The sequence below is a fragment of the Nymphaea colorata genome, chromosome 6 (assembly GCF_008831285.2).
Source record: "Nymphaea colorata isolate Beijing-Zhang1983 chromosome 6, ASM883128v2, whole genome shotgun sequence".
Taxonomy (NCBI): Eukaryota; Viridiplantae; Streptophyta; class Magnoliopsida; order Nymphaeales; family Nymphaeaceae; genus Nymphaea; species Nymphaea colorata.
In genome coordinates, this window is record NC_045143.1 from 11411885 (window position 1) to 11434645 (window position 22761).

General features: G+C 39.9%; 1 protein-coding gene across 1 annotated transcript; it reads right to left on the reverse strand.

The window, feature by feature from the left end:
* Positions 1-49: 49 nt before the first annotated feature.
* LOC116255519 (uncharacterized) lies at positions 50-22446 on the reverse strand. The gene is made up of 16 exons (XM_031631369.2): positions 22292-22446; positions 21902-22084; positions 18582-18716; positions 18351-18430; positions 18126-18209; positions 17902-17989; positions 17603-17763; positions 14234-16256; positions 13782-14098; positions 10884-11196; positions 10589-10744; positions 10354-10495; positions 8618-8694; positions 2928-3067; positions 1158-1266; positions 50-1055 (listed from the first exon to the last, which is right to left on the reverse strand). The coding sequence occupies exons 2-16, from the start codon at positions 22052-22054 to the stop codon at positions 864-866; spliced, it is 4170 nt and encodes a 1389-aa protein (XP_031487229.1). The 5' UTR covers positions 22055-22084; positions 22292-22446; the 3' UTR covers positions 50-863.
* Between the last annotated feature and the right edge of the window lie 315 nt (positions 22447-22761).

The window sequence follows — 22761 nt, forward strand, 5'->3', positions numbered from 1 at the left end:
TCAAGAAAAAATCCACAGAAAAAAGAAAGGAAAAAAAAAACACCCAATGGGAAAGAATCTCCTTCATTGGCAACTTTCTTTGACTAATCCAATTACATAGAAAACTACAAGTATCTATATACATAGGTATCATTACAAGAATCATACTTGTTTGAGCCAGTTATACATAGGTGATATTAGAGTGGAATATCGTACACATGGAGCTGATTTCAACACCAATGCCATGGCTCGGAAAAGGTCCAGACAGAACTAGAAAGATTTTATGCTTAAAACTCCACCACTGAGTTAAGACTCCAGCTGGCAATGCCATCCAATGCAGGAATCCCAATTTTTGTTGGTAGGCATAATCCTAAACTTCCAACTCTGCACTGTTACAGACATGGAACACGGCATATCTAAGACGCCACTTTTGCCATGGGACTTTATAAATATACCGACAGTACTCTTCTAAAAGGAATTTGAAGAATATGGTGCAGCAAACGATTAAGGGCCAATTTTTCCTGAAGAAATCTTAGTGTCTCTTAGAACCATTCTTCAGCTCCATGATTAAGAATTGCAGCTTGACAGTGGATATCACTGCCCCTCCACAACCACTTTCACTCACTTATTTGCAGGAATAACAGATTAACTGAAGCTCCAATCCCTGCTTCAGCAATATCTGCAAAGTAGGCACAAGAGAAGCCACGACCCTGATTGGTCAGACCATCCACAAGGTATTAGACCAAACCCAATCAAAGTAGGCTGGGATCAAGTTGTGATCATTCATTGTCCATGCATCAACACTTAGCAAATGCTCTCGGTTAAGATAAGATGCAATCACCGTTTGCTGTCACATTCTGCGTGAGTGGAATCAAGAATAGTTGCTAGCTGAGAGAATTAAGAAGGCGTTCAAGCAACTGGACAACCTGGTCAACAGGTAATGTCGACTTGGAAAACTTGGTTTTTGAACCACTAGAACCCAGCAAATCAGAAGATAGTATTGCATGTTGTTGAAGACTGGTGAGCTCCAAGAACTGTGACAGCACGTCACCATCAAGAATCTGAGGTACGCCCATCTGCAACAAGCATAACTAATTATATTGAGCACAAAGAAACAAAACTAATCATACTAAGCAAAGTTCATTGCATCAGCCAATAAGCAATACTAATATACTTGCCGGAGATCCTCGCCCGCGAAACTCAGTATGGTCATTTCCGAGTATAGGTGCAGTAAGAGGGTGAGCAATTAGTTTACCTTGTACAGCTACTAATAAATCATGTTCCTCCCTGTTTATCATGTATATATAATCAGCACAACAACATAGAAGAGCATAAATAAATTCACTAAAAAAAAAGTAGAATCTAAACTTCCAGCAATAACTTTAAAAGGGAAAAGATTAACCACAAGATTCATTTAAAAAAGAAATGCATTATGTTAGAAAATACATGGACAAAATCAAGGTCAATCTCTATAACATGAAATGAAACATTTTCAACCGAAAAATTGCAGATTTGTTACCTGGCAAGTTTTGCCTAGGAAGACTTTTTTAGGCCTTATTTATGTAGGTTAAGAAGGCTTCCTGCAGCTAACCAGTAATCTCCTACGCACACACACTCCCAACACAAGGTTAGGCCAAGAAGACTCCTCTCACCGAGAGGTAAGTGTTCATTAACTATTCACACAACCCTAATTCATTAGGGTAACAGTGTATATACGGTATGAAGATGGGTCTAACGAGAAGGGGAACCCGACCCATTATTCCCATGGCTATTTATAAAAAAAACCCCTTAACAGCTGATATTTCCCTATGCTAACAATTGCCCTCCCCTTTAGCAACAACTTGTCCTCGAAGGTGTAAAATCTGGAAAACATTGCGGTAAAGATGATGGTTCCTCCCATGTTGGGCCTTGGTCCTGTTCTCCCTGCCATTTAGGGCTGGGCGTCGGGCCGGCCCGGCCCAGCCCGGTTGGGCCCGGGCCTGGGCTGGGGAAAACCTGGGCCGGGCCGGGCCCAGGCCGAATAGGCCCGGCCTAGCGGCGGCCCGGCCCGACTCCCGGGCTCCCCCTCCTCTCCCTCTCCCTCCCCCTCCTCCTCTCCGATCTCCCTCCTCCTCTCCCCCTCCTTCCTTTCCCCCTCTCGGCCAATCCCTCTTCCTCCTCCTCTCCGCTCCCCCTTTCCCTACCGCTCCTCCTCTCCCTCTTTCTCCTCCTCTCTGTTCCCCCTTTCCCTACCGCTCCCTCTTTCTCCTCCTCTCCGTTCCCCCTTTCCCTACCGCTCCCCCTCTCCCTCTTTCTCCTCCTCTCCGCTCCCCCTTTCCCTACCTTCTCCTCTGCGCAGGTGGCTAGCGCTTTGAGAACGCCGTGGAAGAAGAGGCATGGCGGAGAGAAGGCGGTCTTCGGAGTGCTGCCCTTTGAGGTGGCCAGCCTCATGTCCAAGATCGTCCATCTCTAGAACTCCTTGTCGGAGAAGCATATCGTCGCCGCCTCGAGCACCCACGCCCCTGGCTGGCTTCGCCCACACAGATGCCGTCGTCGTCGCCAAACGGGCCGGGCTGGGCCTGATTTTTGGTGGTCCGGCCCGGCCCGGCAATATTATCGGGCCAGTCCTGGGCCCGGGCTTCAGGCCCAACGGGCCGACCCGGGCCGGGTCTTAGCGGGCCGGGCCGGGCCGGCCCAGCCCGGCCCGATGCCCACCCCTACTGCCATTCAGTCAACCAACGTACCCTGGGCTGCCCAATAATTCTCCAAGAGAAAATCTGAAGGATTCTAAAGGGCTGTGGAGACTGGGGTGTAAATCCTTAGCTACAATTTAAAAGCCTCTCATGCTAATAATTCCTGTAATAAAATATATTGATAACTTTAATATTTGAAAACTTCAAAGAGGAAAAGCAAACATAATCAATAATACAGTACCTCAGATGTGGACGTGTGCAATGAAGTAAAAGTACCTTGAGAGAGGGACAAATATTACCACGCTTCCCAGAAGCGTACATGCAATAACACTAGTATAATCTGCTGAATCCAAAAGCACCTCACTACTGCTGCAGCCCTTTATCAGATCTGTAGGTAGCCGGAAAGAAAATGATCCCTACAAACAAATAAAACGTTGAACGGAAAATGATCAATGCAGAAACAGGATATACAACAAAAGATAGAAATTTTGACCCCAAAACAAAAAAAAATGCTTCAAGTCAAACAGACAAATAATTCGGTTTGGATACCATAAGAACAACTTAAGCATAGATCCCAACACATTCAGCCATTTACGAAAAAGTCAACCAACTTTTCTGTTATTGTACTGTTGCTTTCTTTTTCCATTTGCATTTGCTAAGCACATAATAGTAAAAAACATTCAGCTCTTTTTTCTTTAACCCAGAATGTTAGAGTACCTGACGGACAAGAAAATAACAGAAAACGAATTCTTTATTAGTGGAAAAAAATTAATCAATATCACTTGACATCTCAGTCTTTAGTTAGCCTTCCTAATTAGTGTCAATGCTAAAATATGTCTCTATCTAAATTCCCCTTTCTTTCCTAATTAGTTGCAAAGCTCAAATGTCTCTTAATTCCCCTTCTCATAATTGCACGATATAGAGAAAACAGCAAGCATTTAATCTGAATTAAAACCTTTGATCACTTAGCAAGTACCATAAATTGGTGAAACGGGATCTTAATGTATTCAAAATCACCAATATGACTGTCCAGGAAATGAAATATTTGCCAACTCAACATTGCAAGAAAATTAAAATCACCATAAATTCATCTAATTATCAGAACCATGTAGACGTCACACTTTAGGTCATAAGGAATTTCTAAAACCTTCATTTTCCCATGTAGAAACACGAAAAATAGGAAAAAGAATACGATGAACACGATGTAACGTGGAAAAACCCTCAACAAGAGGGAAAAACCACAGATGAGGAGGAACTGGTGCCCACTAGCAACCAGACTCTCTCTCTCTCTTAAGATTTCATTCACTCCCAAAAATTAGGGTTACAAAGATATAAGTAGAGCCTCAACAGGCCTAAACAGGATCACCTACTGGACCGGGTTCAAATCCAAACCCGTTATTAAAACATGTCAACACTCCCTCTCAAGTTGGGCACACAGATCAAACATGCCCAACTTGGATACATTTCTCTCAAATGAAGTTGAAGACAATGCTTTGGTCAGGACATGAGCTGTTTGGTCTTCAGATCTCATGTAAGGAAGTACAAGTTCTTTAGCATCAATTCTCTCTCGAATGAAATGCCGGTCAATCTCAACATGCTTTGTTCTGTCATGAAGCACAGGGTTGTTGGCCAAGTTGATTGCAGACTTGTTATCGCAATACATCTTCATTGGTTCTTCAACCTTTATACCAATATCAGTCAAGAATACTTTCAGCCACAAAAGCTCAGAAACTCCCATAGAAACGGCTCTGTATTCTGCTTCAGCACTGGAATAAGAACAAAAATCTTGCCTTTTACTTCTCCACACTATGAGATTCCCTACCAAATATATACAATAGCCAGAGGTGGACCTCCTAGTGTCAATACAGCCTGCCCAGCCTGCATCTGAATAACCTTCAATCCCAAGAGTGACTTGGTTGACATACAAAAGACCTTTGCCAGGATTCCTCTTCAAGTAGCACAAGATCCTGTTAACAGCCTTCAAGTGGGCATCTGTGGGAGCATGCATGCATCACATTCACAGCAAAGGTAATATCAGGTCTAGTGAGAGTAAGATAAATCAACTTCCCTACAAGACATTGATATCTTCTTTTGGCCTCTTCACAGAGAGGCTCTCCATCTCTAAGACTTAGCTTATGGCCAGCATCTAGAAGAGTAGAAGCTGGTCTACACCCCAATTTTCTGGTCTCCTTTAACAAATCTAGAGTGTACTTCCGTTGATTTAGCACGAGGCTAGTCCCTGACCTAGCAATTTCAATGCCAAGGAAATATTTCAACTTACCAAGGTCCTTGAGATCAAACTCGATCGCCAACAGTTTCTTTAACTTAATTATTTCATCTTCATCATCACCTGTAACAATCATATCATCAACATATACCAACAAAATAGTAACATTTTGCTCATTTCTCTTCACAAAGAGTGTATGATCTCCATTCCCTTGATGGTATCCACATTGTCTCATGACAAGTCTAAGTTGTTCAAACCGTGCTCGAGGAGATTGCTTGAGCCCATATAAAGCTTTCCTTAGCTTGCAACATTTTCCAGGTTCCTCATATCCTGGAGGCATACACATATATACTTCCTCTTCAAGGTCTCCATTGAGAAAAGCGTTCTTGACATCAAGTTGATACATCTTCCACTCCTTCATCACAGCTAAGAGATAATGACTCTGACAGTCTTCATCTTCGCAACAAGAGCAAATGTCTCCAAGTAATCAATCTCATATTTCTGACTAAGCCCCTTGACCACAAGACGAGCTTTGTATCTTTCAACACTTCCATCTTGTTTGTACTTGATGGTGTAGACCCACTTAGATCCAACCAAGTGAGCCGCCTCAAGAATCTTTACAACTTCCCATGTCATGTTTCTTCTCAGGACTTCCATCTCTTCTTGCATTGCATAAGTCCACTTGGGATCACTCTGAGCCTCAACAACATTCCTGGGAATCATAGCCAAAGAAAGAGAAGATACAAAACATTTGTAGTCCTTGCTCAGTCTAGAATATGAAACAAAGTTACCAATAGGATGTTGAGTACATGACCTAACACCCTTTCGCAAGGCGATGGGAAGCTCTTCACTTGCAGGAACAGTATGACTCTCTTCTTCAACAGGTTGCTTTTGAGCACGACTTGGGTCATCCATGGAAGGACTAACTGGATTGGGAGTAGAATTCTCACCACCTGTCATCTCATCTGTACAGACTCTTCGCCTAGAGTAAACTTGCCCAAACAGACGATTGCATTCCTCTTCTGCCCCAGTAGAACACTCTCCATTTTTCTCTTGTTCAAGCACCTCAATAGAAGGACCAACAGATTCACGCCTGTAGTCCAAAAAATCTGTAAACTGAATTTCCTGACTCGGAGAATACTGAGAATACTCTTCCTTTGACATAGAATTCTCCCCCCTGAAGAGGATTCTCACCAAAATAGGAAGCATGTTCAAGGAAAGTGACATCTTTGGTAACATAGGCACAACCAGTGGAAGGGTCCTGACACTTGTATCCTTTTTGAGTGGGAGAATAACCTAGAAATATGCCCTTAATAGACCTTGGATCAAGTTTTTTAATGTGAGGACTATGATTGTGAATAAAGCAAACACAACCAAAAAACTCTACGTGAAAGAGAGAAAGGTTCACGACTCCCCGGTAACATAGAGTGAGGCGTCTGCCGATTCAACACACGACTAGGCAAACGATTTATAAGATACGCACTGGACAATACAGCATCCCCCCAATACCTTTTTGGAACATGAGAGTCATATTCAATAACTGACAATTCTTTCGTTCAGCAACTCCAATTTGAGGAGGAGTATAACTACAGGAAGTCTCATGAACAATTCCCCTTTTTCGAAAGAAGCTATCAACAGACTAGACTGACACATATACTCACGAGTATTGTCAGATCGAAAGGTCTTAACAGATGCTTCATATTGAGTTTCTACATAAGCAATGAAAGTTTCTGTGACAGTAGGAACTTCACTACGGTCTTTCAACAAGTAGACAAGTGTTACGAGAACAATCATCTGTAAAGGTGATAAAACACTGAAAACCATGACAAGAAGGAATCCCTGAAGGCCCACACATCAAAATGAATCATGGCAAATACCTCATTAGACCGATGGCTAGACAAAGGGTATAAAGCTCTAACATGTTTGGCCAGGTGACAGACATCACAGGACACTATGGTCATGTCTAACCTGGAACATAAATCAGGAAACAGCTGTCTAAGAAGTCCAAAAGGTAGGTGTCCAAGGCGCTCATGCCAACGGAGAATCAACTGAAGGGAGTCCTCTCTGTTCTTCGTTGCTTGGCTAACTGTCGTCATAAGAGCCTGAGCAGCACGCAAAGGTAAACGACATAGCACGTCAGAAGCCAGACCAATCCCAATCCTCTTCTCTGTCACCAAGTCCTCCATAACACAGCGATCAGCAGAAAAGATAAGTTCGCAATTCAACTCTTTCGTGATCTTGCTAATCGACAAGAGATTCAAGGGTAGATGGGGAACATGTAAAGCATTGTGGACTAAGAACTTGTTCAAAAGTAAGAGACTCCCTTTCCAAGCCAAAGAGATAGATGAACCATCGACAAGAAAAACACGTTCCTTTCCTGACGAAAGCTTATACCCATGAAAGACCTTAGGATCGCCGGTCATGTGGTGAGTAGCGCCACTGTCGATGATCCACTCGCCCATATGGAAATTCGCCATCACGTAGATAGAACACCCAAATTTCTTCCGGAACAACGCTGGTGGACGACAGCCAGACGATGCAGTTGATGATCCAACCCGTGAGGGCACTAGGACCGTCGGGAGAAGTCCTCAAGCGCAACTCAGCTTCAGGCCTGTCGGAGAGGGCTTCACTTGAAAAATTGTATAAAATCGTAGACACCTCCAAAAATTCTGAAATTTGGACCACAGCAAGAGCACGAGCCAAGGAGTGGACGCTTCAAATTTGGGCTGAATCCGAGCAGTCTACACTCAGGTCGTTGAGCCTTGAAGTCGCGGGTTGCCTGTCGCCTGCTTCAGGAAGACGCCACTGATTTCCACCAGATTCCGTCTGTCGCCTCCAGAAATGCCATTTGTGGTCCGATCGACGTCAAACTTGGTGGAGAGGATCACCTAGATGTTGGGAATCAAATGGCACCGGAATCATCAAAATCCAACGCTCCGATCGCCGGAAAAGTCACCGAAAACAAGGACTGGTCGGTGGTGAAGGAGCTTGCACAGCAAACCGGCAAGAGTCGACGGTGTCCACCGGGACTTCATGGCGGCAGACGATCACCACTCAAACGGTGATCCAATACGAGCACAAACAAGAAACTCAGAACCAAGTGGAGGAGCAGAGGGCAGCTTTGGGCGACAGCAATCTCCGACGTCGGTCTGGAAAGGGTAACTATCTCAGGCGATGCAATCGGGCGGCAGTGGCAGTGGCGGCGGTGGCAACGGCAGCGGCGGAACAAGAGCAGCGAGGATGGAAAGGTCAGGGCCGGAACTTCACGACCGCAAAAAAATTCCCAAACTCGTTGGCTCTGATACCATGTAGAAACACGAAAAAGAGGAAAAAGAATACGATGAACACGATGTAACGTGGAAAAACCCTCAACAAGAGAGAAAAAACCACAGATGAGGAGGAACTGGTGCCCACTAGCAACCACTCTCTCTCTCTTAAGATTTCATTCACTCCCAAAAATTAGGGTTACAAAGATATAAGTAGAGCCTCAACAGGCCTAAACAGGAGCACCATTGGACCGGGTCCAGATCCAAACCCGTAATTAAAACATGTCAACATCCCATATAATCAAGCACATGAATATCCATATATAAAAATGCATTATATTAAAACCAAACAAAACATTATCAAGCAATTCTCCCTTCAACTAGACTAGCTATAGAAAAGAAAATAAAATGCCAATTGCCCAACAGGACATCCTTTTAATACTCAGTATAAAAGCTCCACACATTTTTTGTACCTTTCTCACGCTCATCACCGTTTCTCCCATGAAATAAGAACAACAAAGTGTTAAATTGCGCTCTGGGCTTGCATTATCTGGAATTCCAAGAAACAAAAAATTAATGGCTAGAGAGATGATTTCTGATCTAACAAAGACAAAGCAAAAGAAAGTCAACATATAGCTCTGGGCTTACTTTTCCCATAAATAAGAATAGGAAATGCCTAGATAGAGGGATGCCAATGGTTTGGATAATCCAATATTTGTTTCAAACCCAAATTCAAGTTGTTGCACTCGATAAAGAAAATTCACATGTAATTAGTAATAGATGCAGATATGAAATAGGATCTTCCTTACCAAACCGATATATATCCTTTTGCTAATAATCATCCAGATCCAATTACATGTAACATTCCAGATATTGATTGTATTTTCACATTTTGAACCCCCAAATAGTTCTGAATCAAATTAAGCATTATCAAGATCGAAGCTTATGGTATTACTTATAGTTGTATCTGCTGACATCCCTAACTATGTACATATACACACATACATACACATATATATATGACTGTGTCCGTCTCTTGAGAAATGTATTCCAGTGTAATTTGTATCATACAATATGGAGTTGTATCATATGATACGTATCGCATAGATTGCCAAAACCTGTATGATACGGGCACGATACACAAAATGCATGTGTATTGTGCGTGTATTGGTCGTACCCCCGTATCACATGATACGGCCGATACATGATGCCATATCTTTGTGAAATCACCAGTTTGAAAGGATGAGGATGAAGATGAAGAAGATAACGATTATTATATCAATTGACAATAATCATGATATTATTTAATCATAAACATTATTTCAATTCTCATTGGACAATGAATGACTACGGATTATACGTTTTAATGTGATGTAAAATATTTTAAAGTTCAGAATTTATTTTACTAATGTGTTGTTACTTATGTGTTGTTACTTACGAACGATAAATCATGAATGTTCATTATGTGTGCAATGAGTTTTTTATGTAGAACACATTTTTCTTGATTTTTCAACATTGTTTCTGAATTTTTCTCTATGTTTCTTATTTTTACTGATTTTTTATGAATTAAAAAATAAATTTATGATATGCTTACTATACTTTACAATACACGTAGAGGTCGGCCTGACCGATACACATTACAACACACCCTTTACAACATTGATGTATTCTCTAACTCAAGAGCACACTCTGTTTCAACGCATTAAACTAGAATTGCTTAAAAAAGTTTAGCACACTATGAGCCATTGAACCCTTCGAAGAACATTTATTGACATAAAAAAGACCAACATAAAGTATATTTTCTACCAAGTAACCTATGAAGTGTTGCAGATCAAGCAAAAGGAACCCATAACTACGTCCTTTGAGAGACCTAACATCACCTATTGAAAATGGCTCCAAGAGAATCATGTGTAGTGCATGTTGGGAACACAATACATGTGAACAAACAGCAAAAGAGACGGTAAGTATTCCCTACAAACACCAATATTAGCAGCCTCTTTAAAGCACCTCCACAGAACTGTACATACTCCACATGCTCACAAAGGTTGGTAGAGCATGCAAACTTTGTAATTTTTCCCTTTGTTTGAAAACTTTGCTGCTAATTTAATTTTACATGTGCAGAATGTGCACGTACAAGCAAACAAATAGGGCTTCAGGAAAACAAATATATAATAATATCTGAATTTCAGGATAAAATGTTGGAGTTTACCTTCTAGATGACTAAAAGAAGACAAGACAGCAACACTTCCTCGGCGGTCTGACACAAAAGCAGTCTCCAAATTCACAAGAGCACAATCAGCAACCAGCCTCTGACAGGGATCACAATGAAGTTGCTCTAACTTATTCTGATCCTGGAAGACAAGCAAGAATTAGAATATAACAAGATATTCTAATGTAAGCATTAAATACATGCATCACCTACTGGAAAGATAGATGTTGCTTACTTCTAGGTAGGAATAAAAGAGGATTCCATCACGACAATCTCCAACTGCAATTCTATTATGATGAGCAGTTAGGCAAGTGATTGTAAAGCGCGTCCTGGTTGATGCCAACTTTTTCAAGCGTTGAGGGTTATCATTCACAAACCCATATACATAGAGCTATTAAGGACAATAATGAGCAACAGAAATTTGTCAGGAATAGAACTTAAGAGCCACTAAGTTAGCAGAAATGTTACACAATTTATCAAACTGATTAATGAAAGCACAAAAGCAATATAGATAAAAAATGGATCCTTACAATGTTACTGGCAGATAACAGGAGATATCGTTCAAGGTATGGACATACAGCAAGAACAGCTCCAGACAATTTAAATGAATGGATTGGCCTCAGGTGTAGTGCTTCAATTTCTTCAACCTTCATTCCTTCTAGATTGTTATCATCAGGGCTGCTACACAAACTACTATTTGATAACTCTTCTGTGGATCCCACAATTTCCCGGAAAGGAGAACTTAATTGAGCTGATGAACCTGACTTTGAACCCAATGCTAATGAACCACTATCTGAATTTTGTGTAGATTCTAGACAAAACACATGAACACGTCCCTTTGTGCTGCAAAGGTAAAAAGGTTCTCAAGCCAGATGGATAACTAAAGTGCCTCATGCACCGTAAAAATACATGCATGCACTAGGGAAAAGCTTATCATATCTAGTCACCGAGGACAATGAGATTAGATTGCATGGATAAAAGGTCTACCATATATATATATATATATATATATATATATATATATAAAGGGGTTAACTAAGATGAAAATCCAAAGAAGAACCACAGCTACAACTGACAAAAATAGCTACCCAGTCTACAACCAGAAGACCAAAAAAAGTGAAGTATTAGCTAATTAGGGGATACCCAATAGACTTGTATACAATAAATTTCGCCCTTTGAAAGCATGCAGTCATATTAAGTTTCATAAACCATACAAATTACAATCAACAAAACACGCTAAATCAAATGACATCTTGAAAGAAAGCAAAGGCAAGTAAAAACGTTAGTATGCCACCCACAGCTGATGCCAACTATTAAACCAGAAAATAAACAGAAGCAGCCATCAGGTAATGGAATTGTTTTGATCAACCATACAAAGCCATTCAAAAATCTTGCTGGGATGGCATAACTTCTTGACTCTTACTTTTTCAAGGAATTCAGGTTTGCAGGCAACCTATGTGACACGGGTACGTTGCCCAGGTACCCGTGTCGGTACATGGGTACGGCAACTCAGGTGTATGGGCATGGTTGGGTATGGTTGCATTTTAAAACATTTATTATTATATTTTCAAACTTAATTTTTTCTCTAATTTTGATTTTTCCCTTCTTTTAGATTTCCCTTCCACTAAGATTCTATATTTTCCTCCCATTTTTTATTTTTCTTAATTTAGACAATTTTTGTGAATTATAGCAGAAAGTGTGAACTATTAATGCGTTTTTTCTCATTTTATCATTTTTGAGAATATAAAATTTGTCTTACCTGCGTACTCACAAATTTTCAAAATTGTCATGTCTGAACTAACCCGTACTGTACCCATACCCATGTGACATAGCCGGCAAGTTGGACATAAATATTCTAGTGTCTGGATCAGTATCCTTATCTAAGAAACCAAACCATATGTAGAACTAAAAGCATTTAGTAAACTTTTACAACAAAGAGGTACATTTATATTCTTTGAAGCCTCGATCTAGTTATATAGGAGCACTAAGTACTCAAAACTCAAAAGCATTAGTTGGCGCATACTGCATAGATGGCCTACTTGATATACAGGCAGGGACTAGTTGGCCTAACCTATGTGATAAAGAAGCCAAAAATTTTAACTTGAAAATCATCACATTAGATTTAAAATTGAAAGAAGAAAGAAAAATCATACAAATTAAAGAAAAAAAATCAAAACAGATTACAGTTTCAAACACCACAGAAAAAAAAAACACAATCCCAGGTGGCCCCACACTAGTCTTGAAGCTCATAACCAGGGAAAGGCTTTTTTGACTAGGTACCAGGAGATTTTTGACTAGGTACCAGGAGAAGACAAACTTGATTACAGCCTATTTGAGTTTGGTCTTGCATGACAGAAAAATGTTGCAGATGCAGCTTCTGTGCCACGAAATCTTCCTGACTTCTAATATAAAGTCACCTTCTTTTCACAAGTTGTTTGCTCACTGTAGATTTATATCCATTTCTTACATTTTGCATGTTAAAAATTTGCAATATATTAAAAGAACATTTCTGCTCGAACTGCTGATGTTGAATATCCATTCTTTTCCTTTATGATCTATCTACCAGTTAGGCCTGCAATCGATTGTCATTGTACACTATTCTAACCCAAATCCAAATGCAAAATCATCCTGATTTTATACTTCAGTATGTTCATGGCCTAAACTTCAAAGTTTAGACTTTAGACTATAGACACATATAGATACTGAGTAACTGAAAAGTGAGAACAGCCTAATGACGTGAAAACATGGTCAAAAGGCCTTCCTCATTCAAATGGAGCACATAAGCTAGCTTTTTTATTAAGAATCACATAGGATGGATTCAGTGTTGAAAACATGGAAAGGTCTTACAAGATATGTTAATAACGTATGACTTTTTTTAAAAAAAATCAGGACATAGGAGGGTACATGAATACTGTATTATGTAATTACTAACAATTTTAGTGTTTTTATCGAACCGCAGTACACAGTAGGAAATTAAGATATGAGAACCATCAATGTGCACCATCATTTTTTAATAAATTCAAACATCTCTGGCACCTGTTAAAGCATAATGGGACATTTTACTTAACAATGGTTGAGTTAATCCCCTAATTCTTTCAAGTGCAAACAACCTATACCAAAATAACCAACTTGGTATTTCAGAAAAAAGAAAAAGCACAAAAGGTTCAGGCATTCCTAGCAAACTTAGTCTTTGGGTCAGTTTAATCAGTAAAGGTGTGTGCCATGATAATCACACACTATAAAACTGACATCTTTCATAAAACAATGATATTTTTTTCCACTAAAGTCCAAGAAGCCAAATCACAAAACCATGCATCATGGACCAAACCGTTTTAAAACATACGCAGAATAAAATTGCTGCTTCAGATTAGTCTACATACATCAATATAGGAAAAGCATAAGGTTGACCAGTTCATGAAGCAAATTACCTTTCCGCTTCTCCACTCGCCATAATAATTCGACCAGTGGAAAGGCTGGTTCCAACAACTAACAGCTGCTCATTTCCAACCCTAGTAAGCTGCATACATTTTGGTGTTTCACCTGGATCAAATTTAAAACACGAATTCATAAAACCACTAACAGGATCCACACGGCAAATATCTGATGACATGGATATGAAATCATTGCTAGACTCCGTCCTCATTACTAGCAATGTTCTGCTTTCACTATGAAATAAGATTCTTCTTGGTGTGCCCCCAAGGTCAAATTTCTGCACATTCAACCTCTTCATGTGCACCAATTCAACCTGAAATATTATTTTAAATAATTTAAGTTCATTCAATTATTAAAAGAGCAATAGATAAAATGATAAGTAGAAAGCTGTCCTGTGAATACAGCGGAGGATGCAAAAAATATAGAAGCAATATTAGAGAAAACTGACCAGATGGAGGCAGTTCTCTGCCACAAACAAAATGCCCTTAGGACAATCAGCAGAACATATTGGCGTGACATGGCTGGCAGATTGAAATGATATTGAAGTATAAGCAATTCGTTGGCTCTGCCTTGCAGTTTGCAGCAACCAAGGCCTATCACATAGTGCAATTATGTCGGCATAAAGGGATTCACTTAGAGGAGCCAAAAAAACAGGCGTCACACCAATACGACGAGCAGCAACTAATTGTAACTGAACTGGTGATGAACCTTCAGACGCCTCATTCACATTAACTGTCACATACTGTTGCATGTTTTCAGTCACCAATGGTAACACCATGCTTGGCAGATCAGTTGCAGTCCAATTGGGACTTACATAGTCTGACGAGGAGGATGAAGAAATTGCAGGCCACTGAAACCATAGCAGCATTCCATTTCTCAAGCCTGAGACGATGTAAAATTGGTCTAGGATTACAATCCTCACATCTTGTGGAATGCACCAACTGATAGCTGTTCCCATAGCATTGGTTAATGAAATTTTCCCTACAGCCAGGACCTTGAAGCCCTCCCTTGGTACTAGAGAAAGAAGCTCAACTGAAGGCTTGTGAGTGCCTATAACAAAAGTTTTACAAATCTCAATCCCATTTGGCAAAAAGGCCTGAGGACTACCTCCTGCAAATGTTATGGTACTCTGTAATGTCTCTTGTGCACTGCAATCCTCCTGTGGTATTGATATGCAGGACACTTCAGCTTGCAATTTAATTTTTTGAATTTCAAATATCTCATAATTACAAAAAGACAGCAATCTTGTACCAAGAATAAACAGAATGCATGGATTAGAAGTAGCAACAACTATCAGATTGTTTCCAACAGCTCCTAAGTTTATTGTGAGATCCTCTGGTTTCCATGATTTACAAATTGGGTAGGAAGATGGAATACCTTCTGAGTGAGCTGTAACGGTTGGCACACAAATTCTCACTTCATGCCTACAAATCTGAACCAAAACCCTATCTTCCACAAGGCCACAAGCCACAGTGCATGAATCAGGGAAAAATCCAACAGAGTCAGTCACATCACAGAAACTTACACCAACAGATAGCACTCTTGTTTCCTCAACAAAGGAAATCACTAGGAAAGCATGAAATGCGTCACCCTTTTTCATGCGCAGTGACCATATACCAGTCACTCCTTCATAAATAGGGGCAGTCCTGAGAAGCTTTTCTATGTTGATACCACTTCGGATTATTCTCAGAGACCCCTCGGAGCCCACACCACAAGCAGCAAATATTTGATATTGTTCTTCATTATGGTAATCCACAACTGACACATCTAGGATTGGACAGATATTCTGGATTGAGCTCTGATAAAATAATCTTCCCTCATCTAGCTTGAGAATCAAACCATCCCCCATTTCTACAAATGATGCAATAAAACCACCCTTGACCCAGAGAAGTTTCTTGCAATGCAAGCCATCATAAAGACAAGAAGTGATGGCAACCTTGAAATAGCCCTGGACATCACAAGAAACACTCAACATATATAATTCACCAGCATCTGTACAAAAGATCATTTTTGAATTTGCTGATTTCTCGGGATCCCAATCCCATGTGCATATGAAACTCGAATTTGAAATGAATTTACTGCTTTCACCATCAATGCTCATAGGATCGTCTTCCTTTGATATGTCCATTCCAGAGTCACTTAATTCAAGCAAAGCACATGCAGCAACACTAAAGATTCCTTCATCGTCAACTTCTAGAGTTCTACAGCATTCATTTGAAACATCCTTGGTTTCACTTGAAATAGGTACACATAGATTTGCTCTGTAAACACAGTTTGCATGATATGGATCCCTAATATCCAGTAAAAGAACTTCACCAATCTTAAACAGCAACAAAATTCCAGGTAAGTGAGGAACTTCATCTACAGCTAAGAAAAGAGGAGACCCATCCTTATAGTGAGACATGACATGAATGGAGCTATCTCTACTACTGAATTCCAAAAGAAGCAGCTCATTCAAGATCTTCTTCTTTCTGCAAAAGAAAAATATATTTATTGGGATGGAATAAACTAAAGGGCCCATGACCAAATACTTGTGCGTATAGGTGCATGTACACTCACCTGTACCTGCATGTACACATACAAACATAAGGGTATCTATGCAGATATATACATACTTATGTAGCCCATGCCTACAAATATACACCCCTCAGGCGATATTCACTTTTGCAGGAGAGCTACCAAGGACCTTTCTTTCAAACTTATGTTTATGTACATAAACAACAGTCCACTTTAATCACCACCAATGTTATGCTAACAAGAGTGCATCAGAACACATAAGGCAGTCCTTCAATATGCATGAATCAGAAATGCAGATGAAACATTTGCTCCTCCAAAATCTTAAGAAACTTTCTAGAGAGCGAAGTATCAAACAAAGCAAGAATACTTCAAAATATCTATGTGCGTGTGTGTGTGCGCACCACTTAGGTCAGGGACAAAAACCAAATTCTTTAAAATTGATTATTACAGAACTCTGTACAAGCTAACCATATAAATATGATTTTAAGAGTGATAGGAGAGATACGTTATGTTAATCTTTCTTTAATGTGCTTTCTTTAATAATCAAAAACTTGATTACTCTTATAACATCAAAATTTTGGTTCTGGAAAAATCAATACTTTTCATAAAAACAACTGGAATTAAAACATGATTTATACTAAATTAGTATTTATAAATATATTTGGATGTTGCTCCGAGATCACAAAGTAGATCGTGCCCTATTCTGAGGCATGCGCCCCGGAGGTCACACTTGGAAGCTGTTCAGGGACCGAGAATCCTCCTCGCCCCTACTCTCTAAAGCTTGCCAGGTTGGTTTGGTTCGGTTTAGGGCAGCCTCAACTTGCTAGGAAGTTCGCACAATTACGGGGCGCGACTCTGTATGAGGCTAGTACTGCTACGCAAGTCTGGTCTTGTTTCCACTCATGGTTTCTTCTATCTACAAAAGAAGGTCACCGGGGGGGGGCGGGGGGACCTACAGTAGCTATCCTACCAATCAAAAAGAGGCGGAGAGTCCGATTCTCTTCCTATTGGATTCAGCCCCACTATTGATTCAATTCATATGATTGACTAAAAGTATTTTTTTTAACAAAAATGTAAGGGGTTTGGTTTTTGTCCCTGACTTCGGTGGGAATGAGTTAAATCAATCTCAAAATTGGACTGGTCTCCTAACCATTTTTTCTTTCTTTTTTCATTTTCTCACCAACTTTTTCTTCTCTTGTTCTACAGTTCTACTTCAAAGCAGTGTATCTGTGTGCATGTGTTCATGCGTGTGTAGGAATAGAACAAAGATAACTATTTCTGGAAATGCAAAAGAACACACCTATGAATAATGACTGCTAGAATAGGATCACAAGCTTCATTTGCAGACCGAGTGAAATCTCTAGAAGCAAAACAAAAGCTCCATATTGTGCCTGAGATAGAATCTTGAGAATCCCTTGTTGAGCTAGGGCCACCTCCAAGTGGTGCAGGATATAGAATTTTCTGGAAATACAATCAATGGTGATTTCACGAAAACCAGAAAAGCTACTCAATGCAACAACCAAAGTAGATTGCCCAAGACTCAAGACATCTCAAGAATATGCACCACAACAAGAACAAAAACTAACCGTATACTGATACCTTGTCAACAATATTGTTTCCAGCTGATGCTGAAACAGGAAGAACAGCAAGTTGGTTCTCATACGCAGCAACAGCTACAAAACAGCCGCTGAAATGCATGGGGAAGACAGTTAAACACAAGAGAGGTAAAAACCTAAGAATGAGCCTAAAGAAAGAGGACCACAATAGAAGTAAAACATCATATACTGAAACCAGAAAAGATCTTATGTGTTCATATGACTTACTTTGGGTCAACTGCCAGCATTCTTCCTAATTGATACCTTGAGTTTCCTGGTTGTGACAGATGGATGTGTGCTACCGGGAAAAATCTAAGTAAGACAAGAAGGTTAAGTGCCAAATGTAAAAAAATATATAATCCAAAACAATATAAAAGTGATGCAAAATAAGGAAAAACAACAGACACAGCAACAAGCGCTACAACAAGTCTCTAGGATTTAAAGAAGAAAAACCTGTGCATTTTGATGCTGAACGTCAAGAAAGTAAGCTTTCCAGAATCTGAAAGCACTACCAAGAGATCCTTTCCATGTGTCTGAGAAAGCACAATAAGAGATTAATAATATGTCCCTGAACAAGGGATCCAAAATAAGCATTCATGTTATTAAAGGAAAGATGTCATGATGACAACAGCAAGAGACAGAAAAAGGAGTATGTATCAAGTAGCATGAAACGTACGAAACTACCTGCGATACAAACGCACGGCATTTGTCATTCCAGCGTAGAACAGAGAGATCTTTTATTATTCCAAATACTGTTTGTTCACAAACAGACTGCAAAATTCCATCTTGACCAATTTCTACCAACTCTATAGATGTTTCCTGAATGTATAAATAAGAGCAGTAAGAACCAGAATGAGATCACACACTTTTAAATGCAAAAAAACTAATGAATCAATATCACATCTCATGCTTCCTCAATTTATAAAAAAGTGAAATTAACCATGTCACTTTAAAGATTCATAATGTTACTACTTGCTAAAGGTGGCAAACTATATGATTGCACTCAATCTGGAGGAGACAGCACGTTAATGGATGTGCAACAGATTACCAAGTGAGATCACAAAAAGTTTGAAGAAGAACATGCATATAAATGTAAAGGAATTAGATCTGGCCATCCAAAATTGGGTCTACTGGTGACCGTCCACCATCCAGCCACTCCAGAAGGATGTTCTCAAAACCTAAAATATAGATGTGAATGGAACGTCCAAAAATGCATTTCAAAAAAAATGTAAATGAGATTTTATGACTGAAAAAACACTTTTTTAAATGTAAATGAGATTTTATGACTGAAAAAACACTAAGACCCTTGATTTTAGATTCTTATAAAATCTGATCCACATGTCAAATTGTGGTGATTTCTCTATTTTAGTGTTATAGTTTTGGAAATTCCAATCATACGTATACAGCTGGACTTGTGAGAAAAAAACCTCCTTTTTGCTGAAATGGCCAGGCAGCAACCAGACAGCTAGATTGTTGGACAGTGAAATATTAAGCTCATATATACATATATGCCTACAGACACACACATGTGATCTATAAGGTTAGTTTAATGGAGACTTCTCAATAGGAGGAACCCACCGTGTATCAAGGTCTTCCTTCAAGGGCAAAAATCATGCTGGAAAGTTCATAATCATCTGCAAGCTAAAAAGAATATTTTTGAAACACAAATAAATTAGAGGGTGGTGGGTATTCAGGATTGAACCTCACAAGCCACCACATTTTTTTGTCATAAAACACAAATAAATTAGTGTTCAGGGTCAAGCACACCCCTCATGTGTTCGACCCTTCACAAGAAACCACACGACAGTGTGAGGACCATTTTTGTCTTTCTAAAAGGTTGTTTCACCTTTCTATTCTTGTTCTTTTGGAGGTTTCTTATTTTCCTTGTCAAGGGCATTTCGGTCATTTGGGCACTCAAATACCTACTTTGTTCAGGGCCCGAACATGTAACCTGCTTTACAAATAAATAGTCAACTTGTAGGACTTCGGACATGCTGAATACAGCTATCCCATCCGACTGGGTCAAGACAACTCGGGTTGCAAGGTCCATAGATACTACGTACAAAGTATTGTTGGGAATAGATAAGCACACACGATTCAATTATAGCATCTAAATAGATTTTTTTCAAGCCTACAGAACAGGAGTGATTGGAGGATCTATAATCCTGAAATTTGAGTGTTTGCCCACAAATAGGAGCATTTGAATTGCAGCAGCTCGCCTTTTGACCAAATGGCAACAACAGAAGTTCATAACCAATAGATCAACTGTAGAATCAAAAGAAATGACTCTCTCCAATGCCTCCTCTACACAAACACCTTTTGCTGTGCTGCCACTGTATTCATCACGAGCAGCCAGTTCCAGCTTACCAAGTCTAAAGACTGGCTTTCATTTATCCATAGAAAGTAGCTTGGGATACCACATCCTCCTTCAGTAAAACTGTGTTGCTCAGTGTCTGGGAATCCTTGACCAGACAGCTTTCATGCCCAGACCATGTGAAAAGAGAAGGTGAAGAAGACTGACAGAACTGACTGGATTAGAGAGAGAGAGAGAGAGAGAGAGTATGCATGTGCACAGCAATCTTTGGTACATAAGATCCAATGTGTTTAAGCCCAGTCACATAACATAACTCTTTTAAGCAAAACCTATAAATCCACTCTTCATTTTGTGTTCTTTAACTTGAAAAAAACCCACAAAATTTGTCATTGTTCAGTTATTGGATTTGGATGCACGTTAGATGATGGTAGTCCAAAAGCTGACCTCCACTAAAGCAACCATATAGCCATGTAGATAGAAGCACAGTATTGGGCAATTGAAAAGGTACCGGCATGCTAAGAAGGCCCCAGCTGGACTGGCCGAAAGAAAGAGGCAAGGGCAAGTGGGAATTGGCAGACAATTTTAAGCAATACCTATGAGCAGTATATTATTTAGCAACTCAAGAATGAACCACACATATTTTGGTATAACACTTAAAAAGTATTATACGATTTGAAATATATTCAACATATTCAAACTAACCAAGATAATGTACTAGGTGGGCAGCCTAGGTACTTCAACCAAGCAGAAACTAGGCCATCAGCACTAGGTGCCTATGACCACAAAGCCCCTAGATGACACTTGCAAAGTTGGACTTAAAAAATATATAAAATCAAACAAAAAAATTAAAAAAAAATCTAACCAACTTGCACATACAAACAGTTATAACGATAACATGAGACATGATCTTTTGCATAGAGCTGAGCTAAAACCAATTAAGAAAGACATTTGGGAATTCACCATTTGTGGAACTGTATTATTCCCAGCTTCGTGTCAATAAACGGGGCTACATTCTTGTCTATGCTCACCTGTTGATTGTTGCCTACATGGGGTGCGATGAAAACTTAACCCCTGACTGAAAGATACTTGATAAAATCTTCAAATACCTACACATGACCATTTTCTTTACCACTCGATGTTTTGAAGCCATGTGCGGAAATTCACACAGGTTACAGAAGGAGAGGATGCATTCCTCGACATATACAAAGGGAATTTGAAGTCTTGCCGGAAGCATTGTTTTCAGATGAAACATGGAGATGAATCCTTTAGTAAAATTTTTTTCACCACATGCCTCGGGAACCATAACTCTCACTGGTTATGGTGAATTATTGATCAAATTTCCCTGAAATAATTACCTGATTTTGATACGTACAGAAATTAAAGAAGGAGCATGTCGCCAAAGCACAGCAAGCGATCGCAGACCTTCAATTATCATCAATTAAATTGTCCACAACTCACACGATCTAAAAGACAGATACAAGCATCAACCACTAATAGAACTGCCACGAAGGCCCACAATTCTGAAGCCAAACCAACAACTCGTGTCGATCGATTCAGTTCACAATAACTCATCCACCAATAAGAATTTTTAAGCACCCGCATGCGCAATGGGCGTTTGAGAAGAAAAGCAACAAAAACCAGAACCAAGAAACACCAAAAGAGCTGACGAAAAGAAGCAGAAAGACCGCACCTTGCCGAGAACAATGTCGAAGGTGGTTGGGGAGCGAATGCGGCCGTGGGCAGCGTGAAGGATGGCGCTGCCTTTGAGGACGGTCTTAGCTAAGTAGTGGACGCTATTCGTGGGCTTCGGCTCAGCCCCCAATTCTTCCTCAGACACCGCCATCTTTCTCACTCATGGAACTCACCTACTCCCCTTAATATGAAAAAAGAACAATAAGAGAAAGAAGAATAAAGATTCTGATTCAGATTGTGGCAGCGAAGATTCTAACGAGGAGATTCAATAATAGGACGGTGGGTCGAGAAGATTTGCTTCCCAACTGAGGGTCTCTCTGTGTGCGTGGTGCGTGAAAGAGAGAGGGAGATGGGGGGAGAGAGGAGGGAACGGGGATGGAGTAAGTACAAAGCGGGAGAAAGAGAGACTCCTGAATTGAGAAGGAATACGGTGACCACTCGGAGCTACGTAGGAACAAAGGCACGATGGTTTCTTTCTTGCTGCCGCCTCTCACGCTTCAAGTTTTTCCGGAGACTTCCATACAAAGACTTCGTTTTTCTCACGATTTTGTAAAAGAGACCAAACAATATTTATACTTTGGATGCCAAATGAACAATCAGTCTTCCTTGAAAATTCGTTTCTTGATAGGCAGCACTGGTTTATCATTTTCTCTTTGATTCAAGTCACAACACGGGAAAAAAACATAAACACAGTTGAATTGAATAAGGTGACAGTTAAATGTTCTAAAGGAATACAGAATTTTACGCTTTCCAAAATTTAGTAGAATTTTATATCCAAAGGAATTGGCAGCCGCAATTCAATTTTCATAAGCATTGCTCCTTCCTCGAGTCTTGTCTTTTCTTCTTTTTTTTGTGCTA